The sequence below is a fragment of the Triticum dicoccoides genome, chromosome 2B (genome assembly GCF_002162155.2).
Source record: "Triticum dicoccoides isolate Atlit2015 ecotype Zavitan chromosome 2B, WEW_v2.0, whole genome shotgun sequence".
Classification (NCBI taxonomy): Eukaryota; Viridiplantae; Streptophyta; class Magnoliopsida; order Poales; family Poaceae; genus Triticum; species Triticum dicoccoides.
In genome coordinates this window covers 589,493,870-589,517,523 of record NC_041383.1, presented here as the reverse complement: position 1 = coordinate 589,517,523, position 23,654 = coordinate 589,493,870, and the positions used below count along the sequence as shown (strand labels likewise).

Sequence of the window (23,654 nt, the reverse complement as noted above, 5' to 3'; positions counted from 1 at the left end):
CAGCGGCCGTACTAACACACGAACAAGTGCCATCATCGGATCGTGCACGGCAAGATAGACGAACATAGGCAGTATTCTGGCTGATTCTAGCAACCGTTTTTACTCGCTGAAGGATCCATGCACGGAGCCGTCAGAAGGAGGCGGATCCTCTAACTTAGAGAAGCAAAGTCACGGTGCTACAGTGTAATCATAGTGTAAAATGAAGAAGGAATGTTAGAGACGTTTAACGGATTATTTACTATTGATATTTACTATAGATATAAATAATCTAGAATTAATTTTATTTCACCATCAAATTGTTTGTATATAAATAATCTAGAATTGATTTTATTTCACCATCAAATTGTATGTATGTAATGATTATGAACGTAAACATTAAATCTGTAATTTGCATATTAATTTAAACCATTTAGCCTTAATTATATGGATTGCAAGAAGGAAAGTTAGAGGATTGTAGCTTCTCTAACTTTCCTTCTTAATGTTAGAGGATCTGGTTCCCCGTCAGACATGTTCGCGTGCTGCTTAGTCAATTTCTAGCTAGCAAGCGAGTACTGGGAAAGATCACATCGGACCGGCCAGTTAACAAACCAGGTGGGCCACTTTGTCCAACTTGGTGTATCAAATTTGTAGAAAAAATCTTAATTGTGTAACCACCGACATAAATACATAATATGCCCGTTTTAGTACACGAAATCACCTGAAAACATCATTTATTGCTTGACGGGTTTAAAAAAATTGTGCATAATTCAAATTGTTTGGAATGACATTTTTCCTTCACATGGATTAATTGTCTAGATGCACTTTTCAAATTACTTTTGCATCACAATGTTTTGCTAGAAAATTTTGATGACAAATTTGTTTCCGGAAAGTGACTTCATCTCAAAGTTATGCTCTTTTTTACTCTGTCCGTCCCATAATAGGAGAGCCTTTTTAACAATGTACTAGTGTAGAAAACGCTCTTATATTATGGAACGGAGGAGGTAATACGTTCATGTGATAAACAAATAAGTGTACGCGGGCCAACCTTGCATGGATACGGAAACACATTCAGTTTATGATCAAATTTTCACACGCTATCAACAAAAATGCATTCGGATTGTTTGTCATTTTATACTAGCGGTTTATTTTAAAAACAATCGGTCCTCTAGCACTAGTAATTCTGTTACCAATTGAACATGCAACCCCCTCCCCCCAAGTTCTCCGATGTCATACCATAATTGCAGCTCACGTCGACCCCATAGCACTCCAAGTGTACTAATCGACAATTTCCAGGTATGAAAATTTCAAGAAATCACATCTTATACTCTTATGGCCACAAGATAAATCACATGTACGGAATAATATTTGATTGTCGGCCCCTCTAGCAAAGGATGGCAACCATTCGACTATTCACGCTCTTCAGTTTTTTCGCCAACCACATATGTTACCCAGTGTTCCTAATCATTTCAGTTAAGATGCGCTCTACCATTTTTCGTGGCGACATTTTTTGCTATTTTTTATTTTTAAATAATATTTCTTATTTTCCTATATAACCAGCTAAAAGAAGATGTGCTCTGCCTCATGCGGTCATATTCTATTTTTAAACTGGTTTTATTATTATTTTATAACTAGCAACACATTAACTTGTACGAAGAACTGTTTTGGTTTGTTTCGCACATCCAACCGAATCCCAAACCAGAAGAAGCACAACCTTTGACAGATCTGCCAAATGATTACCTGAATCGCACTCCTCAAAGAAGAGTTACATCCCATCCATGACAAAATCGCTCCTGTCCACTGTGCCACATGAAGGGGGCGACATGTGCATCACCTCCAAGTAAATGTAATGTGACATGTATCATCAGTTGGGCCCATACATCTCTACTTCTAATGGAGCAGTTGGTGAATAGTCCGTGCGATTTATTTTCGCTGGTTTATTTTTGTCATTCTCCCACCTCCGTTTTATTTTCATCATCCTCCTACCTCTGCTTACTAGGTACCCTCTAAGCGAAAAAAAACCGTCTTGGACTGGCAACGTGCGAACGAGCGAGCGAGCGGGCGAAGCCTCAGGTGCCCTCGAGCGAAGCCAAACCAGATCCCTTCGCCGCCGCCCTCGCCCCCGCAGCCGCCGCCCTCGCCCCCGCAGCCGCCGCCGATCCCCTCCCCATCTTCCTCCCTCAAACGCTACCCCAATGACATGAGTGTGCCGCCCCCTGCTTCCACCCGTCTCGCGATGCGCCGCCGCCCGTCGCGGCCACCCAGGCCACCTCCGTCGCGGCCGCCCCCGCCACCTCCCATCGCGGCCGCCGCCCCAGCTCCCGCCGCGGCCGCTGCCCTGCGCGCAAATGACCCCTTCCCCCGCCCCAGCCGCCATCACAGATCCCTCCGCCGCCGCCGATCTATTTGCTAGAGCCATATGACCATATGATCCCTCTACCACCTCATCTCGTGCTCCTGACATGCCGAGGGGGGAGAGGAGTAAGAGAGCAGGGACGAGTGCGCAGAGGAGGGAGATGCCTGCCGTGAAGCTGCCAAGCAAGAAGACAAAGGAGGAGCGATACTTGCGGAGGCGGCCGAGATCGGGTACTACATCTTCTTAGATCTTCGCTGTCGTCTAGGTCAGGCCTCCCTCAGATGCCCTGATCCTCCATCATCAGGTTCTCCATCTTCTTAGATCTCACCCTTCCGTACCCAATCGGCCAATCCTCTCGAATCGCATCTCACCTGTCTCTGGCGATGACTCCGGCCTGACATCTCACCTCTCACAGTATCCTCTCATCTCTCTCCCAGGGATGCCCTGCACTCTCCTCTCTATGTCTGCTAGCGGTGGCGGCGGCCGGAAATAGAGGGGACCAGTGGCAACGTGGAATGGTACCCAGGGGCGTTCTGGTACAGCGCGAGAGGAAGCAGATGAATGTGCCACATGTGAGAGGGAGAGGTCTGTAATGGTATCTGGTGGTGGCCTCTTGAAAAGAACCCAAGATTCTCACTAATATCCTGTAGCTTGCTGTGTTCTTCGGGCTCTCTCAAACGACAAGAAGATGAGTTACAGCGAATTATACGTCTCACCCCATTGTTTGTACAATGGTATCCACTTTGAGTAGTAGTGTTGTGGGTTGTGGCTAACTGGCTATGTGGATTTGTCAGTGATTTTGCTAGCTTTGATGTGTTTCGGTTGGATGAAAGGGAGTGTGTCGGTGCAGGTGCGATGCATCCGATTGAGTATAGGAGGACCGAGGACATGTGGTGAGGCGTTGTGCCACAGGGCACAACGACAAGGGTGCGCACAAGCTGACCAGCGTCTAGCTCCATGGCCTCATCAATGACAGAACCAGGTACATTGCCAACCATTCAATTTCCTCTGACTTGGACTGATGCATTCATGGATGATGGTGGCCTGCACGTTCCTTCACAGTTATTGATTAATCATAGCCATACATTGTTGTTTATCATTTTCGTGCTTGCAAACAACTATGATGTAAACTGTAGGCACCGAAGACATCTCATCATCCTACTATTTTTATCGCACTTTTTTGAAATCAATCTTCTGCATTCAACCCGTGTGAACTTACCTCCTGATTCATCTTACTTAGCAAATACGTATTTTCGTGCAGCATTTAGGACGACCATTAGATCAAAGTATGGTACTGCATTTTTTTGTACTGTTCCACAGATCGATGGCGTAGCTAACACTCTTACTTGTTCATAACATATATTCACATTTGCTCATTTCTGCATAAATTACTGAATTATTATCGAAATAAAAGATAACTTTGTGCAGTCATGATTTTTAAAGCAACCGTGTATTAGGATCTCAAAAATTATGCGCTTCAACATTACTAACTTACTTTCTGGAGAGATATCACCATTAATGATGTATTTTATATTGTTCAAAAGTTCCGTTGGTTTTGCACAAGGTGCTCCCCATAATTAAAAATGTATCCATCTTTAAGTAAAAGAATGGTGTAAGTAACTGCACCTATTTGTTAGATACTGGGTAAACAAGCTTGTCAATTTCCTCTCGAGAAATTGGCCAGGTTGCGCTCACAACTGAGCCATATCTACGATGCTCAATATGTTGTTGCTTTTCTCTCGGAATCCTCGTCTATGAGGACCAAGCATGACACAGAAGCGAGGAGGAGGATAAGAAAAATCTCGGAAAGCATGAAATGGGGAAGTTGGTGTGTGTTTGTAGAAGTTGAGCAGTTATTGTCCGAGAAAATGGAATAGCACATCTGCTGATGCATCCCTCTTTTCTGTTTCAAAAGTCCACATGAGTTCTATGTTATATTCTGATGTTTTCATATACTATAATAGCTTTAGTGATTTATATGACCACACAATGTTGGCTAAAACAGTACAAATTGGCTTTTTAAAAGAGGAACAAATGATCGTCAATGGTGCACTAAACCATGAGAGTGCGGCGCCTTCTGTGTTGTGGACATGGCATGGGCTGTCTTCTGTGAGTGCCTCTGTAACGTTTGTTATTTTGCCTAACTTTCTGAAGTTAAACCATCCTTTCACAAAGTTCCATCTCCTTGTTGAAACAAAGGTTCACTGTTGTGTTCTTGCTGCCATTCCGCGGTATATTGGAGTGTTTCATCCTAATATATGTCTGGTTACATGACCACAAAGAGATAGAAGAATATGATGTGTAAGTTACCTTTCTGATACAACCACAATACTATGCTGCTATTATTATTTGAGTTCAGAGATTTGAGACTCTGGACTTTATGGTCCGTTAAATCAGTTTTATTAAATTAACTGAAAAATAGATTAGCTCACAAGTATGTATACTCAGTATCTCAGGTTCTGCTTGCAGCTAATTTTTCTTGTAATGGCATCATCTAAAATGTTGGTATGATCGAATTGATAGAAGTTCTTTCAACATAGAAATGTATTTTCACTGTATAAATTTAGCCATTGCAGGTAAGACAGTAATTGTTAGAATCACAAATTACAAGATGTCATGATACCTGACGAAACTGCTATTGAAATTCGTACACTAATGCAGCATATCCCCTTGTTAGAGTCTGGAGCAAAATGGAGCTCTCCCATTCGTTTGGATTCTGAACCGTTCGATCGATTTCCCTGGCGCGTAATGGCCGTCGGATCTCTTGGTGCGCTGGTACTGGCCGTTCGATCAAGCCGGCGTTCGATCCTCGCAGGTCCTGGTCGTTGGATCACTGGCAAACACTGCTGCAAGCTCCGGTTCGTGCCACCGCCTGTAATTCTCATGCCCCACAGAGGGCATTATTGTCTTTTCTCATGCAGACGTATAAAAGGCAGAATATGGAACCCTAGCCGTCTCTGTCCTTTCCCCACTTCTCAGCCCCCTCTCCTCCCGTGGCGGCAGAAATCACATATCTGACCTCAGGCAGAAATCAAATCACAAACTGACCTGGTCACGAAAAAATTTCACTCTGCTGACCCTTTGGTGTGGCGCCCGACAGCCGGGCGCCGCACCCTACTGTGCAGTGCCCTTCCCTTAGGCGTCGCACATCCTGCCAGCGTGGTAGCCCTGGTCCAGTTACGGCCCCACACGCACCTGTGCAGCGCCTAAGAGCTAGGCGCCACACACCTGTAATGTGCAGCGCCTAGCTCTTGGGCGCTACACAGTCTGTGTTCCACTTGGGCTGGCCCCACCCTCTCTCCCCTCCCACCCCCACCCCACACACCCCCACCCGACCCAAACCCTTAGACTTGCGGCCCTCCTCTCTTCCCCTCTCCCCCCTCTCAAATCCTTTTCAAATCTTGCAAATCCGGAGTATTTGACCATGGATTTCGAAGCCAACCCCTCCCTTAAGGTAATCTCCTCCGATCCCCTCGTTTTCATCCATAGGAATTGTCACATTTGCTCAAATCTTGCTAGTTTGGGGAAACCCTAGATTTTGATAGGATTTGGAAATTTGTGTTGAATGATGTTATATTTCTTTGCTAATTTGGGTTGTTTAGGCTTCCATAGTATGCTAGGGTTAGGGTTATGTGTGTTTGATGTTGGTGTTAGGGTTATGTTGGTGTTAGGGTTGTGGTTATTGTTATGTGGGGGTTAGGGTTATTAATTCATATATATGTTAGGGCATATGTGTGCAAATATTTTTCTTAAGTATTTACTTGATATATGTGTGTTTTTGATTATTGTAGGGATGGGGAGAACATGTGTTTATGTTCATCATGTGGATAAAGAGGCCTTTTTGAAAGGCAATGTTGAGACGGACCCGGATGAGCTTGACATGGTGGTGGTCTTGGCCGTGGTGATGGTCTTGGTCGTGGTGGTGGTAGAGGCCGTGGTGATGGTCTTGGCCGTGGTGAAGGTCTTGGCCGTGGTGATGGTCTTGGACGTGGTGGTGGTAGAGGTCGTGGTGATGGTCTTGGTCGTGGTGAAGGTCTTAGCCGTGGTGATGGTCTTGGTTGTGCTGGTGGTAGAGGTCGTGGTGATGGTGTTGGTCGTGGTGAAGGTCTTGGCCGTGGTGGTGGTAGAGGTCGTGGTGGTGGTCTTGGCCGTGCTGCTAGTAGAGTCCGTGGTGGTGGTGGTGGTATAGGCCGTGGTGGTGGCGGTAGAGGCCGCAGTGGTGGTGTAGGCCGTGGTGATGGTGGAGGCAATGGTGATGGTGGAGGCAGTGGTGATCTTGGCCTTGGCGGCGGCCGTAGTGGAGGAATGTTCTCTTGGCTCAATGGACCATTGCCGTATGTGACTTACTATGATCTTGTTCTTTTGGCTCAATGCTTGTGTTGTCATTTTGTATTGTGTGACTAACTATTATATTGCCATTTTCATGGGTATGGAAACAATGAAGGGGGTGGAGGACACGGAGGGGGAAGGTGAGATCCCTTGGTGGTGGGAGGAGGAAGAAGAATAAGAAACTACATGGACCGTGATTTGGACAAGTATATGTGCTATGTGTGTATGACTATGTGAGGGGACTAATATTTCTGTGTATGACTATGTGAGATCCCTATGTGTGTATGACTATGTGATTTGGACAAGTATATGTGCTATGTGTGTATGACTATGTGATTTAGACTACTATTTCTGTGTTTTGGACGCCTACATTTAATTTGGATATGATTATGTGGCATCTTTATGAATCAAAAAACAAAAAAAACCAGCAGTTATTTGAAAATAGCAGTTAGTGCAGCGCCGAAGGCCAAGGCGCCACACTACACAGTGCAGCGCCTTGGTCTTCGGCGCTGCACACCTGGACATGGCAGTCCAGAGAGCAACAGAATCATTCCAGAGAGCACCAGGAGCGTTCTAGTTGGTTTTGCACCCCAAAAATTGCTAAGTCAGTGTGCAGCACCGAAGGCCAAGGCGCCACACTACATAGTGCAGCGCCTTGGTCTTCGGCGCTGCACACCTGGACATGGCAGTCCAGAGAGCAATAGAATCATTCTAGAGAGCACCAGGAGTGTTTCAGTTGGTTTTGCACCCCAAAAATTGCTAAGTCAGTGTGCAGCGCCCAAGGGAAAGGCGCCACATTATACAGTGCAGCGCCTAATCCTTGGGCGTTGTACTGTATAGTGTGGCGCCCTTCCTTTGGGCGCTGCACACTGACTTAGCAATTTTTGGGGTGCAAAACCAACTGGAACGCTCCTGGTGCTCTCTGGAATGATTCTGTTGCTCTCTGGACTGCCATGTCCAGGTGTGCAGCACCGAAGAACAAGGCGCTGCACTGTGTAGTGTGGCGCCTTGGCCTTCGACGCTGCACCCCTGGACATTTATTAGGCTGCACCAACTCCCTCCCACCCATCCCCACCCCACACACCCCACCCTCCACACAAACCCGAAGCTCAGTGCCTCCCCTCTGCCCTCCTCTCTCCCCTTCTCAAATCCTTCTCAGATCCGGAGTATTTGACCGTGGATTTCGAAGCCAACCCCTCCCTTAAGGTAATCTCCTCCGATCCCCTCGTTTTTATCCATAGGAATTGTCACATTTGCTCAAATCTTGCTAGTTTGGGGGAAACCCTAGTTTTTGATAGGATTTGGAAATTTGTGTTTCTTTGCTAATTTGGTATGGTTAGGTTTTCATAGTATGCTAGGATTAGGGTTATGTGTGTTTGATGTTGGTGTTAGGGTTATGTTGGTGTTAGGGTTGTGGTTATTGTTAAGTGGGGGTTAGGGTTGACCAATAATTCTCGGTTTTTTAGGCATGGCTTCATCCGGTTCCATGACGAGGCCACCGTGTGCTAACCAAGAAGACATGACGAACAAGTGGGAGGACGCATCTTTGGACAAGGTGAAGGAGAAAGATGTCAACATCCCGCCTTGTTGGTGTGGAGATGTTTGCAAGGTGAAGGTGTCCACCGACCGAAAGAAAGCGTGGACGGAAGGGCGGAGATATTTTGTATGCCCGAACTATGCTTATGATCGTGCACTTCCAACTAACGCCTATGACCAACCACCGGTAAGCTCGAGAAGTAAAATGTTACTCTCAAATGTGTGTCAACACTAACAACAAATTTTTATGCAGTCACCGCCTCCTCTATGCAAGTACTTCACGTGGATAGATCTTGAAGTGCCAGAAGATGTTAAAAAGGACCAATACGCAGATTGTCTTAGGCGGTAACGACGGTTCGAAGAATCGTTTCGAAGAGGCTTGGAGGAAGAGTGTCGTCAGAAGGAGAGGATGGAGCGAAAGAAACGAGAGGAGGAGAGGGCACGCCAAGTGAAACTTGCTCGTGAGGAAGAGAGGGAAAGAAAGCTTGCAAAGGCTCGCGAGGCGCAAGAGGAGGACTTGGCACGTGACAAGAAGGGGAAATGGCCTCGCTTTACTCAGTAGGGACTTCGCTTCGGTGCACTCGTCGTCAACTATTTTCTAATGAATGTGTCATGAAGTTGTGAGGGCATGTGAGATGTTGGTGAACTATCTTCTAGGGCAAGCTGCCATTTGTCATTTGTAATGAATGTGTCGTGAACCATGTCGTAGTAATGTTTGAATTGTCTTAAGTTATGAACTCGTCGGCTTAAAATTTGTGTTTGTTCAAATTGTTGTGATGCTGCAGTCATTGTAAGTATTGTGGATGTGATGCAAGCCAACTGTGGCTCTCTGGATCGTCATGGAAGTAGTGCAGCGCCTAAGGACAGGGCGCTGCACTATATAGTGCAGCGCCCAAGTGTTGGGCGCCACACAGTACAGTGCAGCGCCTAACTGTTGGGCGCTGCAGTGCTGCTATAAGCAAAACTGCAGAAACAGATGCCATTTTGGCCTCCTGCAGCAGCACTCACATAATAAAAATACTGTAAACTGCACATGCTAAGCAAAGAGAACTAATAACTTGAACATCATATCATTTAAGACAATTCAACATTACTTCAGGTTTGCAAACACAAATACCACACTAGTAAGAGTTCACCAACATATAACATAACCTCACAAGTTCGTCAACCTAATTAAACGGCTACAATTAACATGAACAAGCACTAATGCCTTCCGCGCGTGTTCCTGGTGGCACGCCTGTAGGCAAGCTTCTTCTTCTTAGGAGCACGAGGATCCTCTTCGTGCACTTCCTCCTCCGCCTCCGCCTCCGCCTCCGCCTCATCATCCAAGCTAGCCATCCGTGAGGTCCCTACGACCACCTTTGGGTTGCCTCTGTTGTCATAGTCGTTGGGCGTGTACCGGCGTCTGGGCTGCCTAGGCTTGAACACATATGCGGACCGAGCTTGAGCGTCCGCCAAAGTCATGTCATCATCAAGCTCATCGCCCTATCACACAACGAAACAATATGATGAAGGCCGATGTCGTAATCAAGTGAGAATCACATCTAAAGGATTAGTCATACCTCTTGGGTGATCCCACCCTCATCATCCACATAAGCATATGAGGAACTCACATCGTCCCCCTCATGGTGAGGTGCGGGGTCTGATGGTGTACCAGACCTAGAGGCAGATGGTTCATCATATTCAGGATCACGGCAACCGAGAAGGTTCGATAACCGCCTTAACTTCTTGGCCTGACGCTGTAACATGAACAAGTGTGTAAGATATCAAACTTCGCAACATAGACTGGCTCTCATAGTGAATGCGATATGTACCTTGAGGAATGCTCGTAGTGAACCATCATCATTGCCAGTTCCAACCGGTGTCTTCTCCAGAATAGACTGGCTCTCATCAGCTGCTTTCTTGATCTCGGTGCGCTGCGGATGAGAAAAAATGAATGCGTTAACCATTCAAACATGTGTAATACGGTCAACAGGAAAGTAAAGAGGGGAACACTTTACCACATAGTTAATCACCGGAACAGCAGGGACTCCTTGCCCTAGCCTGACATCTCTGTTGTACTTCCCCTTTGCTAGATCCTCAAAGTTTACTGGTTCTTCAAGAATATCCTCATTATATGCCGGCAGGCATATCTCAACTCGAGTAGTTCCAATAAACCATCATATGTAGTTATCAAAAGCAAGTGAGTTGTGCTCACGAAGCGGGGCGCGTGCAGTGCTACGAGCTTGCTCCACACAAAGCTGGAAGCGGGTAACATACGCAGAATGATGCTTGGCCCAGTCCTTTATCTTCCGTTGCCTTCTCCTGTCCAACCTGCGTGGTATAAAACCAAACATTAGCACAATCAAAAGGAGTCCCGATGATTAGACAATACGCACACATGCTCTCTTACCTATGAAGTGCTTTATCCGTGTCCACCCAATCCGGCGGGTGAGGCTGGAAAAGACCAAACTGACGATACACGCAATGCGGCAAATGAAACTCAACCGCCCAGTTGCATATCAGTGGGCACCGCATAAGCCAGCGATCCTTATCCCGCAAGCACATCGGGTTGAGGCGGAACTCCACGGTGTACCCCAAGCTCTCACCCGCGCCATATGGCTGCCATTCCACCTATGAAACAGGGCAACAATGCAAATTTGATAACTATTTTTCAAGCAAGCATGAGAAAGGACTAAAGTAATGACCTCCTTACCTGCTCAGGCGTAATCGCGTCCAACTCGGCAATGTACTTTTGGTACATGAGATTGACATCGTTCATCATCTTGAAAACGATATCCCACTTGTAAGCCCACGTGGGGCGCCGTAATTCGTCATGTTCATCTGCATACCAAGGATCAAACCTGACGCTCTTCGGGCGTCCAACAGGCAGACGCTCCCAGCTCCATACAGAAAGTAGAAGCAGATTACCACCAATGCCTGCACTAGGTGTGATCCTGCAACACGCATCATCCAGCTACATATGAAAGAAAAACAATGTTAACTTGACAGCAAGCTTGCATTGCTAATGAATAAATGAGTTGATCACAAAACAAACCAACTACCTGTCGGTACAAGTAGGCAAGAGTCGCTGAACCCCAGCTCCATTTGCTATCGAAGACGGTCAACGCCTTCAGCCACATCCATGGAGCGTTCTTGCCAGTGGAGTCAGGAAACAAAGTCCTCGACACAATGTACCACATATACACACGAGCATGTGTCTGGCTCACATCATTAGTTGCATCCGGAGGGCACGTCGCAAAGTTATTTTGAATCCACGTGAAAGCAGCTCCGGCTGCCTTCCTTTCCCTCTTCTTCTTCTCTTCTCCCTCCTCTACATCATCCTCAGCCTCGGTAGGAGCCATACCGATAAGAGCAATCATCTGCTCGCGCCACCCATCAGAATCGGTGCTCATACATAGAGGCCTCCCGTCGATAGCAAGACCGGTGATCAACGAGACATCCTCGAGCGTCACGGTCATCTCCCCGGTCCGAAGATGGAAACTGTGGGTCTCTGGCCTCCACCGATCAACAAGAGCGGACACCAGTGGAGCGTTCAGATTCGGCGTGGACCGGCTGACCAACAGAATCCACGGGAGTAGTCCTGCCTGCTTGATGTACCGCTCATCGTAAGGCATGGCAGGACCAGAGACCCCGTGATACCGAATCTTCAGAGGTTCAAGCTTCTGCAAAAAACAAGTAACGACAAATCTTAGGGCATGTAAATTTCAACTAAAGGCAAATTTGCAAAATATTTAGATTACTCATTATTACCTTATCCTTCTCGCGCATCATGTAGGCCCGGTGTTGCACGTCGTAGACATCGTCCAGAAGCCAAACCATCCTTACAATTTCAAACAATAAACATATAAAAGTTCATCTTCATCTCAAATATCGGTATACACTAAACATATAACATGTGTTCAACTACAAGAATCTCAACATCTCCTTCTCACACAATGAATATGTCATATGTGTTCAAATAAACTAAACATCTAATATTTCAAATAAACTCAACATCTAATATTTGAAATAAACTGAACATCTAATATATATCTAAACAAACTTCTCATATATGTCTACAAAAATCAACATCTCATAGTTATCTATAAAAATAGGCATCTCATATATATCTAAAAAAACTAAACAATCTAGGGTTTCAACAACAAGAATCATATATTGTGAACTAATAAATAACACTACAGTACTACCAATATGAATACACATCCTAAATCGAGCAAACCAAACAAATCAAGGGTTCCATCAAATCATGGACAAATCTCTAGAATCGCAACAAATTTACGGAGCAAAAGAAAGAGAAGGGAAGAGTTTACCTAGCAGGATGGATTGGGGATCGAATCCACGGATCAAATCTTCAGATCTGAGAGGGATGTGGGGGGATTAGATGGGGCGCCGCCGCCGCCGCTGCTCTCTATCCAGAGAGCGGAGAGACGAAGAACTGCCTGGTCGGGCTGGGGCGGCCGCGCTTAAGTCACTGTGCAGCGCCCAAGGGCTAGGCGCTGCACGTCAAAGTGTGGCACCTAGTTCTTAGGCGCTGCACAGGTGCGTGTGGGGCCGCAACTGGACCAGGGCTACCACGCTGGCAGGATGTGCGACGCTTAAGGGAGAGGCGCTGCACAATAGGGTGCGGCGCCCAGCTGTCGGGCGCCACACCGAAGGGTCAGCAGAGTGAAATTTTTTCGTGAACAGGTCAGTTTGTGATTTGATTTCTGCCTCAGGTCAAATCTGTGATTTCTGCCTCCCGTGGCCTTCGAGCAGCCGCCGCCGCCACACGCCCACCAGCCATCCTCCCCGTCCGCCGACTCCGGCGACGCCATGAACCCTAGGCGCCGCCCCATCCCCGCGTTCGCTCCACCCCGATGCCGTCCACCCCTCTCGCCAATGGCACCGTCCGCGTTCGCCCCTCTACCATCTCCTTCCTCGCCCATCTCCTCCCCATTGCTAAGCCAGGATCTCCGCGCCCTCCCCAGTTGCTCGCACGCGAGGAGAAGAGGAGGTGGCAGCCACTGCCACCGTTCTCGTGCGGCCGCGCAGCTCCTCTGCTCCGACCCCGTCTTCCCGGGGGGCGCAGCCGTCGCTCATGTTGCTGCAGGAGTAGTGCGCGCAGGGGGAGTGGCGGGCCAAGGTGCGCTCGCCGGCGCCGCCCGCTGATCGGCGGATCCCGGCGCACCCTTTCCGACGACCTGCTGGGCATGCCACCACTGCTGTCGGTGAGGAAGCTTGATTCCTTCTTATTTTGCAGATTGGAAGATTTGGTTGCTTTATGCCTGAGAGAGAGGGAGGGAGGGAGATGTGGCAGTTCATCTGCTAGGTCGGTGTGAGAGAGATGGGGTTCTGCCTTTCCGTGTTGTAGATCAAAATCTGTACCTCTTCCCGATTTAGATTCAGTGGCTATTTATCATGGTTCAACATATTCATCTTACGTATATGTTTGGTTTATGTGTGGTGCATTTTTTCTTTTCTTGCTGGGTTGATACAATAATAATACCAATGTTTTTTGTGACTGATATCTGATTCCACATCCCTTCGGGTGCCTCATCCTCTCCGCTATATATCCCCACCATTCCATTTCAGTTTTGGTTTCATGCACAATGTTTAGCTTTACTGCTATATATTTACGAATCATAATTAGTAGGCGTGAAAACATGTAGAGTTCACTTCCATGCCATTTTGTTGTAATTATAATTGGTTATAGATGTGTAATTGATGAAGTAGACTTCAGAATCAAGCTCTTTACTGGTATTTTGATTGGAGGATTGAAACAATTTTTTGACTAGCTTATCAATTTGCAGATTGCCTTAACGCACAAGGAGAGTCTCACTGCCACTGCTGGGAGCATAAGACCACCTCGATTGTTTGAGATCTGGATTGTTTGTATAGATTTTTTTGGTAGTTGGCAGGTCTGGTCCGTCCGCAACCTTTTCTATCTTCTTGTATGCTCATGATCATGTTGTTTCAAACATTTTAGATATTTCTTTGTGATATTTCCTGTATGCATATATATCTTACAAACTGTTGTCCCTAGAAGTTATATCATGCTATTGGTGGAGGTATAACTACGCTGTTATGTGTCTCTAATTTTTGTCAAGACCGAAGAGGCTGAATATGCATGATTATTTGGGGCTGTCATTCATTCTTTGCTTTTCCTGTGCATGGTGTACCTTCCATATCTCCATTACAGTTCTTCTCCCCGAATGCACAGGGCTGTGGTTAGGGTTTGGTGTCAGGTTCATTGCTGTTGTGGTTGCTGGTCCGTGGTGTGTGTTGACCGACGGCGTGTGTTGTTCTTGGTGTCGCGGTTTCTTCGGCCCTTGGTCATTTATTTGAGCAGCAGCTCCTTCTCAAGTGATTTGTTCTACCTTTCCTACTATTGATTTAACAACTAATGCATTGTTACTGGTTTTTGTTCTTACCTGCTAATCTACACCATGAGCATGTCCTACTATTGATTTAACAGCTCATGGATTACTTGTTTTTGTTCTTGCCTGCTACTGTTTTGAGCCTATGAATGAACGGATGCATTGGTGTTGGTTTTCACACCTGCCTCTTATTGTGTAGAGAACAAATGTGTGTTCCTCTGGATGAATGGGTAGTGAAATATTGCATGCTCTGTTTACTTATGTTTTAGTTTATTGTTTAAATATTGTATGTGCTTATATTATAGTTGGTTCAATTTTGTTCACTCTGTATAATTATGAGCTCTGTTGGGTTTCTTAGGGCCATCGTTCGGGTTTGCTGCCGCCGCTCATTTGGTTCTCGATCTTGATCGTTTCTTTGACAGTCGTCTCCTTCACAGGTCCCTTTCTTCTACCTTTTGTGGTGACCTGTTGTTGTCACCACTCCATTTTGTGGCTGCTGATACATATAGATTACTACTGTTTTATTAATTCATGATAGTCAAACACACTACTTTAATATCTTTCTATAACCACCACAAAAAGTATGCAGATGATCATACCATGTTGCCATTAGAATAATTTCTTTTTCTTTAGAGTGTGCTCCACCAGCTATTGATTGCTGAAAGTACTTTGTATTTGTTATTGGTGCATCATCTCCTGGTACTTTATGGCCCTTGGAATTTCCCATCTTCCCTTTACCCTTTTGTCAATGCGAGTATTAAGTATGTTCAGCTGGACACAACTGTAGGTTATCTTTGCACGAGTATTTGATTCTAAAATACCCAGAGGTAATCTTCGTTGTTTCTAATGGTTCTGTTTGTGATGTTATGTTTGCAAGGAAACAAACGATTGGTTTATACATGTTTGATTACCTGCTTTGAATTTTATGCATGTTTGCTTTGAATTGTGTTCTACTTTCCACGAAACATTTGAATCATCTCTGTCAAGCAAATTGTGCATACAAATCATGATTAGTTAATACGAGCGAGTGGGCATGAGGGAGGCCTGAAACTGTAGAAACAAAGAATCGAAAGTTTGTATGTTGGGAACATATATTTCTGCTGCAGTTTACTCTATTTCGTGCATTTGATTATGTGTAGTAGGCCTAGGCACAATGAGTAGCATCACCATTTGACGGTCTGCATGTTGAAGTTCAAGATGCTAGCTCAGGCTTATGAGGTTATGAATGATCCTGAGAAGCTGGGAGGTGGAGGAATGCATGATCCGTTTGACATCTTTCGGTCATTCTATGTATAAGATAGCTATATAATAGTTTTACGCCCATGACTATGGTTTCATTACTTGAAGGGCTCCTGATAGAATGATTAAAAGGAGTAGCATCACCATCATGTTCATAATAGACAAATATGCATAATGTTTTTTGTGGAATGCTTCTAATTTGTTAGGAAGAAAGTAAATAACACTGAAATATCAACTTGATGCAAAGAAATGCCATTTCAGAATGTCAGTTCTTTTCACAAGTCTCCTTTAATTAATAGACTGCAGTCATTATTATTCTTTGGATGCCGGCAATTTTCTACTAATCATATCAGCATATTTGTATTTGAGTTGTGTTCGTAGTCTAGAAACTAGGCATCCAAGTATTGGAGCACATCCTACTTATTTCTTTGAACCCGTTGTAGTCCTGATTTCCTTTGTATTCTTTTTCTTTCTTATCAGTGTAAATGTATTTTCTTTCATCTACTCGCATATTTCATTTGGAGTTTTATCTGGATATATGGTAGCTATTTATTGGGAGTTGGTATGTTCGTCATTGTATAAAAACCATTCTTATATTAATAGCTCGGGCACTTTCGAAGAAAATGGGATGTCTGGTTAGAAATTTTAGAGTGCACTATCTTTTCTCTTTCTAATCAGCCATTGTATGAATTTCTTAAGCTTACACTGATGCACCTTGATGTTTTATTGTTGTCTTTCGAGGATAAGGGGGATGCCACCATCTTTCTTTCTCTCGATCATCTCTCTCTCTCTCTCTCTCTCTGTGAGTGAGCCAGCGAGTGGAAGTGAAAGTGCATTGCCTACCAATTGGTGCTTTCTACAGTAATTTCTTGCTGATTGATACATGCGTGGATATAGAAAACGTACCAGCCATCTATAGATTCAGTCATACAAAAGATATACCAACCATCTATGTATTCAATTATACTATACACTCATGTTTTGCTTGCTAATGTGATTGCTTGGTATTTATATTATGACAAACCATGCTGGATCCATGCTAACAGCAATCCTCTTGGTTTGAATATAACTTTTACCAGGGCTCAGGTGGAAGCACATTGATAGGATCGACGATCGACGACCGGATCTATCTCACTAACAGATGGAAAGTGCGGCTTGCCGCACCCCGCACCCACCCCTGACCGAATTCCCACCGTACTGCCTGGGCAGTGCTGTCGCCGTCGTGCGTGGGGAAACCAACACTGTACCAAGGTCAAGTGCACCGAGCTCATCCATTGTGGTTTAGATCAGCTTTTGCCTTTCCTTGAATGCTCTTGTTCATATTTATGCATGTTTCCTGATTCCCCTTTTCTCATCTGTGATGTGATGCTCATACGAAAAGGAAGAGTAAGAAGAAATCTATGAAAGATGGTAAATTGGCAATAGAAGAACATGTAGGTGTAGAAGCTGGTTGATGCTGGCAATTGCAAAATATTCTGCTTGCTCCTACCTCTTTCATTGCAAAATAACAAATGTTGGATCAACCTGAGACAGGCAGCGTGCCCCAAAGTAGTATTACATTGTTGTGGCTATGTCACAGATGCATAATTTTGTATGTGTGTGCTCAAACATAGGGTTGGGCAGGACCAACTCCATGTAATGGATACAATTATGTTATCTATAAAAGCAATTTCATGCTTTCATGCATTAAAATGATCTATTCTTGGCAACTATTCTTGCAACAATATGTACTTTGTTTACTTGAGCCAGGCACCGCGTGCCAATGCTGTTTTAGATTGATAAACACAACTGCATTATGTTACTTTTTATATTTACAATGCTTCAATGATTGTATTACCGGGTGGGATATGACTATACCCGGCAGCACCGCTGTCGGGTGCGGCAAGCCGTATTTCCTACCTAGTTCTTTTGATTAGAAGCAAACGTGGACACTCAAGAAGAAGCTGGAAAATCAGGATTGGAACCCAACAAGAAATCTGAAAGCATAGACCATGTTTAAGAACTGGTTGTTTTTGTTGTGCTATTTTTAAGAAAAAGGATTGTCTCGAAGGAAATGAAGCTTACCAAACAAGGAAATTATGGCGAGGAGGCACTTTTCTCCACCCTTGGCAATACAGAGGTACTCAACTCCAACCCTATCCAAGAAGCGGAATATATCATACTCTAGAGTTTGGACTTTAGACATATTTTATCCTTTTACTATACTCATGCTCGTTTTGGAAAACAGATGCAATGCAAATGTTATGTATTGTGCTTTTGCTTGTTCAAGGGACCTCCTAATGACACACGATGGAAACGGATCCATGGATTAATTCAGATGGCATTAATTGGAGAGAAGGGATCTAGCTAGGTTTGCAATGGCATGTGTACTACCAAAAAATAACATCCTCAGGTTCTCTCCTGCAAATCTAAAGATCATGTTCGCAGAGCTAATAAATGTATATGGATTAAAATAAAGATGATGTGTATTCACCAATATATATGTATTTCCATCAAGAAATAAGTTTGGAAGAGTAGTAAGTACCACGACATTTTCTTTCATAATACAATGGTGTTTATTTGATAATGTGTTTCTATGACATGCATATGTTGCTTTAATTTGCTCGTCCGCGAACCCCTCAAAATTATCTGACAATCTGCTTATACAAACAGCTTTGAGTTTGGTGCACTCTATTGCTTTGTTAGGCTTGGTGGTGTATCAGATTCAGGAGAATAATAGTCCCTCTGTCATCATATTTTTGTTTGTGGTAATGCATGACATTCAACTGTATGTAACAATATGGCAATGACTCAAGAGACATCCGATCTGCCTTCTTGGCTTAGGGCATCAGGGGTGGCACACGCGTCCCACTTGGTGGCGGTGACAGATCGGCAAGAACAAGGGTGGGGTTGTATTAAGGAGGAGAGCGGGGCGGTTGGCGAGGGACTCCTCCTTGGCGGTCCGTGGGGAAGTAAGGTGAGGTGGGTCTCATTACTAGAGCCATATGACCAAAAAGATGATAGGAAAGGCTCTTTCCAAGCATACAAGCATAAGGTCAAGTTTATTTCTTAATATAATTTGGCCAGTCTGAGACCCAGTACCTTTGTTCTGCATAATTCTGCCATCGATTAGGAGTGAAATCACCATGACATTTCCAAGCTTTGTCTTTGATGCTCGGGCCGATGATACCTGGAATTCTTTGGAGTTCTTTCGAATCAAAACAGTAGAATGTAAGCTTGTGGTGACTTTGTGAAGTTTTGGCATTGGACCGTTTGAAACTTTAGAGGCAGAGAGCTAGAGACCCTGGTGGTCTGAAGGATGTTAAATTTGAGAACACAAATTATTGTTGTTAAATAATCTTTGCTTCCTTCATTTGGAAAAGTTAGTGTTGTTGGGAGTTTGATATTGCGTAGCTGGGAACCGGCGAGGTAGGCGACATCGTTGACGACGGCTGTCATGGCCTCCACTTGTGCCCTCATGCAGGTGGACTGCTGGTCATTGATGGAGTCGGGCTCATGCAGCAAAATCTGTGATATTCTCTGGAAGCTGCAGGTAGGCCAGGCTGTTCATGAGGATCCGACGACGACCACCAAGGTATGCCCTCCTCTCCTTGCCCTTGGGCTGCCATCTCTGATCAGGTTGTAATCTGCTGGTGCAGTGTTGCTCTGCTTTGATTTGGGAATTCCTATGGGATCTATTTTTGATTGGCCAAAGCTGGTTTGTTTGCTGCCGTTTGGTTTAACATGATGCTAATAATGCGCTACAGTACAAGTGACCGGTCAGTTAATTTGAGGATTTTTTGCCTTTTGTTCTTCAGGCCTATAGTGTGTGGTTTCATTCCGACAGTTAAAACTTGCATTGGCTTGTTAAACTTCATGTGACCGGATCAGTAGGGGAGGATGATCGCATATGGAAAATACTGCTCCATGGTACTAAAATCTGTTATAGGTGTAGGAAGTCAATTCTAGGAACTCCTGGGATGTGCTCATGCATGCTTGGTCTGAACCTTTTCTTTTTAATCAGTTGATGAACCGATGACCTCAGATCATGCTGTATGTATACTCCACTATGTATGGATAGCCCGCTCGTCGTATATTGACATAGTGAAATCAACTTTGATCGATGGAGATGGATTTCTTTCCTGTTGGTGCAATTGTATGTTCACGTGGTTCTTTCAGGTCCTTTTTCTCTCTAGCTTCTTGATGTTTTCCTTATCCGGTGTAATTTAGTTGCCATTTGTATAGTCAAATGTTCATGTCAAATATGACTTGAAGATTTTCTATGCCAATTGACATGTCATTTATTTTCTAATTAACCTATTGTTGATGGTGTCTGATCTCCTTTCTAACATATTCCAAGAATAAGTTCTCATGTTCAGTAAATGCAATTCGGTTGATTATTCTGAATTATTGCATTAGGTTATTATGATTTAATTGTACTTAAATTTTGTTTTGCACAGGTATACAAACAACAGTATAACAACTCTAGAAATCTACATCTTAATACTGCCCTATTTTCGCGGATTATAATCTCCAGGCTGGAATCAACAAGCCCACATAATCTTCAGTCTTCCACAATTATGTTTTGCTTCATGTTCTATGATCAGGTTGTAATCTGCTGTACGGTGCTGCCCTGCTTTGATTTGGGGATTCATCTGGGATCTAATTTTGACAAAACAAAGCTGGTTTGTTGGCTGAAGGGGAGCCTTGGCGCAGTGGTAAAGCTGCTGCCTTGTGACCATGAGGTCATGGGTTCAAGTCCTGGAAACAGCCTCTTACAAAAATGTAGGGAAAGGCTGCGTACTATAGACCCAAAGTGGTCGGACCCTTCCCCGACCCTGCGCAAGCGGGAGCTACATGCACCGGGCTGCCCTTTTTTTAAAGCTGGTTTGTTGGCTGCTGGCTGGTGTCACCTGATGGTACTGTGCTACGGAGACTCGGAGAGAGATGTTTTTCCAGCAATAGAAGTGGCCAGTTAGTTAAGTTGAGGATTTGTGCCATCTCTTCTTCAGGCTTGTAGCTTGTGGTTTCAGTCAGATAGTTAAAGTCGCATTGTCTTGCAACAGCGAGTGACTGCTGGGTTAACTGTTTGTGGTTTCAGTCAGATAGTTAAAGTTGCATTTTCAGTCGGACACATGTTTGTTGTTTTGCCTGCTTTTTTCTTGACTGCACACTCCTGCCGTTCGTTGTCGTGCAATGTTGAAGTTATTCATGCGGTGGGGTGGATGGAAGTTAGTACCAGACTAGCACTTTGGTTGCCCCTGTTTGGTGATAAAAAAGCTTTGACTGAATATTGAATCAATAATGTTTCTTTTCAGCAATCCTTCTGCTATTGCCAGTGCTTCCATTCATCAAGATATCTGTCCATGCATATCTTGATGAACAGACATAAAACCTTGGATTCCCATAAATATGTTAGGTACTCACCTGCGTTTACTGAACATATATGTACTTACATTCTTTTTTACTTTTGTATGCTTAAACTCCAGCTAACAATTTGCTGATAAGAAGCAGTCCCAACAGATTTTATGCATTCAAAAAGAATTCTAACTTCATCAAACGAATTAGAGGACCAATCGTAGGTTTCATGTACGTGTGAATCAGCAGACAAGTCTCATTCAACAAAGAAGATAATTGTGGGGAATTTTTGTAGGTAATATCCATCCACGGATATTCTCAAAGACAGCGGCGGGGGGGCATATGATGAAGGATTTGCCAACAAGGGGGTTATCGTCAATTATCCCGTTTGCTGAAGATGCATTCAACAAAGAAGATAATTGTGGGGAATTTTTGCAGGTAATATCCATCCATGGATATTCTTAGTCTCTTGCTTGGAGAACCTTTTTTTGCCCCCTTGCTTGCATGTAAACATCAACCTCAAATTGTACTTGGTCATATTATCAGAATTGGAACAGAAAAAAAGGGTGTAAAGTTGGTGTTACTTCGAACTTAATGATACCTTTGTTCGATGCAAAGAATTTCATTTTTAAGAAAATCATTTTTAAGAAAAGGCTGGGACATCTATTGTTGTTTGTATCTTAGTGTTACAATGTAAATCATTTGTGGTAGCAAACATGTTAACCAGGGCGCAAGTATGTGATTCATGTTGTATTGTACTTAAATCAGTTTTTTAAGTCCACAAAACTAACTACATGCTTTATTTGGTTTTGTGTTTTCTTTTCGCTTTTTTTCTTTGTAATAGTGCTCAATGCGATTTTCAATATGAGCCATCTCGAGTCTGAAGTCCAAACCATGCAACCTCTTTCGGACTATGAAAATATGAGCCGCTGGGCTTCCTTCCAATTGGTTGGTGCCTCAAGAAGCCTCAAATAGGGTGGAAGACTGATTTGAGCTTCGGTTTTGTTAGCAAATCGAGGAGAGGAGAAATCAAAGTCATGGAGAAAAAATTCGACCCTAGACCCCATGGCCTCGAGTTGTGTGCATGTGTGGTGCGACAAATTGGCGCCCATTAGGCGGCGATTAGACACTAAGTGGTCATGCGGGGACATGTGAGGGACCCATCCTACCTCAATGGAAAAACAGTGGAACAAGTTCATGACATTTGATGTCAATTGCGAGAGGTAGTATCATGGACGAATGTATAGGGTATATTTCAGATCTTGAGCTATGGTTATTATATTGGGCTAGGAACTTGTGTTATTTTTTTCCCGATGCAACGCACAGGCAGTTTTCTTAATAATATTAAATTCCTACCCTTCATAACTTGTATTTTTTGACGATAAGTAAGTACCTAAGTCTATGTTACGTTTAAGTTAAAAGTACAATGTCGATGTGGGCCATACATACACCGATTAATAAAGCGGTTAGTACTTAAATTGACCATCATGTCCTATGTGCCTTAGGGTTAAGTTTTAATCTCCACCATTGACTCTCTTAAGGTGGGTATACTGAAGCAGACCCCTTATAATTATGAATGGTTTTTAAATTTGAAGGATGAAACTTGAACGAACACAATGCTGAGGTTTGTAAAGTGGAGCCAAAGACAAGTTCGAGTGAGAAATATGTACTTGTCTCAAACTATATTATCAGATGACGACGAGGGCCTTGAAGACGATGAAAATGAGTTTCTGATGGTTCTATTTTGTTGTAGGCGAAGTCTTTAATTATAATTATCAATGTGTTTGTTTTTCTTAAGGACACAATGACATGCAAGGCGAGGGAAATTGAAGCCAAAACATGCAGGATGGCCGGGAGTGTGCCATTTTTTCTATGACAGGTTAGTGATTTTATCCTTTTTGTATTTTTACATTGCTAGGTACTGTAGTTTATATGAAATGATTTGTTAATGGCAGGGGGTGGTTCTTCAATCTTCATGGAATCAAGCGGTAGCACCAGATGCCGACATGCATGGAAGGTAGCAATATGTGTATTTGTATCAAATCATCCAAGAATGTGCTCTGAAATGAAAGTAACATGGAGTATACTCTAAAAATCAGTTTGGTTTGAACCCACGCGATCAATCAAAGTTCTCCAGCATGATAAAAAGAATACTACAACATGAGTACTACAACAGAATCAGTTTGGTTTGAGCCAAGCAAGAGTACCAAAATCCTGACAAAAAAAATTAAGGATGCAAACCTTGCAAGTCGAGCATGGGGAGCTCGACTTCGGGGCCGACCTGGGCGCAGGTGACGGGGAACTCGTAGCGGTGGCGGACTACCAGCAGCGTCCAACACGGTGCTCCTCCTTGCAGGTCGATGGCGGCGAGGAGCGCTAGCGTCCGTCACCGCCTTTGTTGAGCAGGACAAGGCCATCGTGCCCGCTCTCCTCACGCTCCTACTCGACCTCGCTAAAATAGACAACTTTGGCTCGATCGTGGCACAGAGGATGATGCGGGTGAGAGGGAGAGGCGACGCAGA

At 44.2% G+C, this 23,654-nt stretch overlaps 1 protein-coding gene and 1 long non-coding RNA gene across 12 annotated transcripts; both read left to right on the top strand.

The window, feature by feature from the left end:
- The first annotated feature begins 2,045 nt into the window (after positions 1–2,045).
- Positions 2,046–5,282, top strand: LOC119365050. 2 transcript variants are annotated; one of them, XR_005175292.1, is made up of 5 exons: positions 2,046–2,636; positions 2,770–3,314; positions 4,359–4,441; positions 4,532–4,633; positions 5,010–5,282. It is a non-coding gene; the product is annotated as an uncharacterized LOC119365050 (long non-coding RNA). The 2 variants fall into 2 exon arrangements; XR_005175293.1 differs by having other exon boundaries at positions 4,338–4,441.
- A 7,648-nt stretch (positions 5,283–12,930) lies between these two features.
- On the top strand, positions 12,931–21,796 carry LOC119365048. 10 transcript variants are annotated; one of them, XR_005175287.1, is made up of 11 exons: positions 12,931–13,407; positions 13,990–14,097; positions 14,915–14,993; positions 16,875–17,914; positions 18,619–18,751; positions 19,259–19,369; positions 19,593–19,704; positions 19,799–19,953; positions 20,235–20,381; positions 21,093–21,193; positions 21,428–21,796. XR_005175287.1 is itself a non-coding variant. In XM_037630635.1 (7 exons), the coding sequence occupies exons 1-7, from the start codon at positions 13,057–13,059 to the stop codon at positions 21,429–21,431; spliced, it is 1,005 nt and encodes a 334-aa protein (XP_037486532.1). In that variant the 5' UTR covers positions 12,931–13,056; the 3' UTR covers positions 21,432–21,796. The 10 variants fall into 10 exon arrangements, 3 of the variants coding, with proteins under 3 accessions (XP_037486532.1, XP_037486533.1, XP_037486531.1); XR_005175289.1 differs by lacking the exons at positions 19,593–19,704; positions 19,799–19,953; positions 20,235–20,381; positions 21,093–21,193 and adding an exon at positions 18,065–18,187 and having other exon boundaries at positions 18,627–18,751; XR_005175290.1 differs by lacking the exons at positions 19,593–19,704; positions 19,799–19,953; positions 20,235–20,381; positions 21,093–21,193 and having other exon boundaries at positions 18,627–18,751.
- The last annotated feature ends 1,858 nt before the right edge of the window (positions 21,797–23,654 follow it).

Bases quoted from the DNA above. Each gene is read 5' to 3' on its own strand.
- LOC119365048 (XM_037630634.1), top strand. From the start codon at position 13,057: ATGCCGTCCACCCCTCTCGCCAATGGCACCGTCCGCGTTCGCCCCTCT. The intron at 13,408-17,826 runs GTGAGGAAGCTT...GCTATTTTTAAG, and splicing joins GCATGCCACCACTGCTGTCG to AAAAAGGATTGTCTCGAAGG. The intron at 19,370-20,234 runs GTATGCCCTCCT...TGTTTTGCACAG, and splicing joins ATCCGACGACGACCACCAAG to GTATACAAACAACAGTATAA.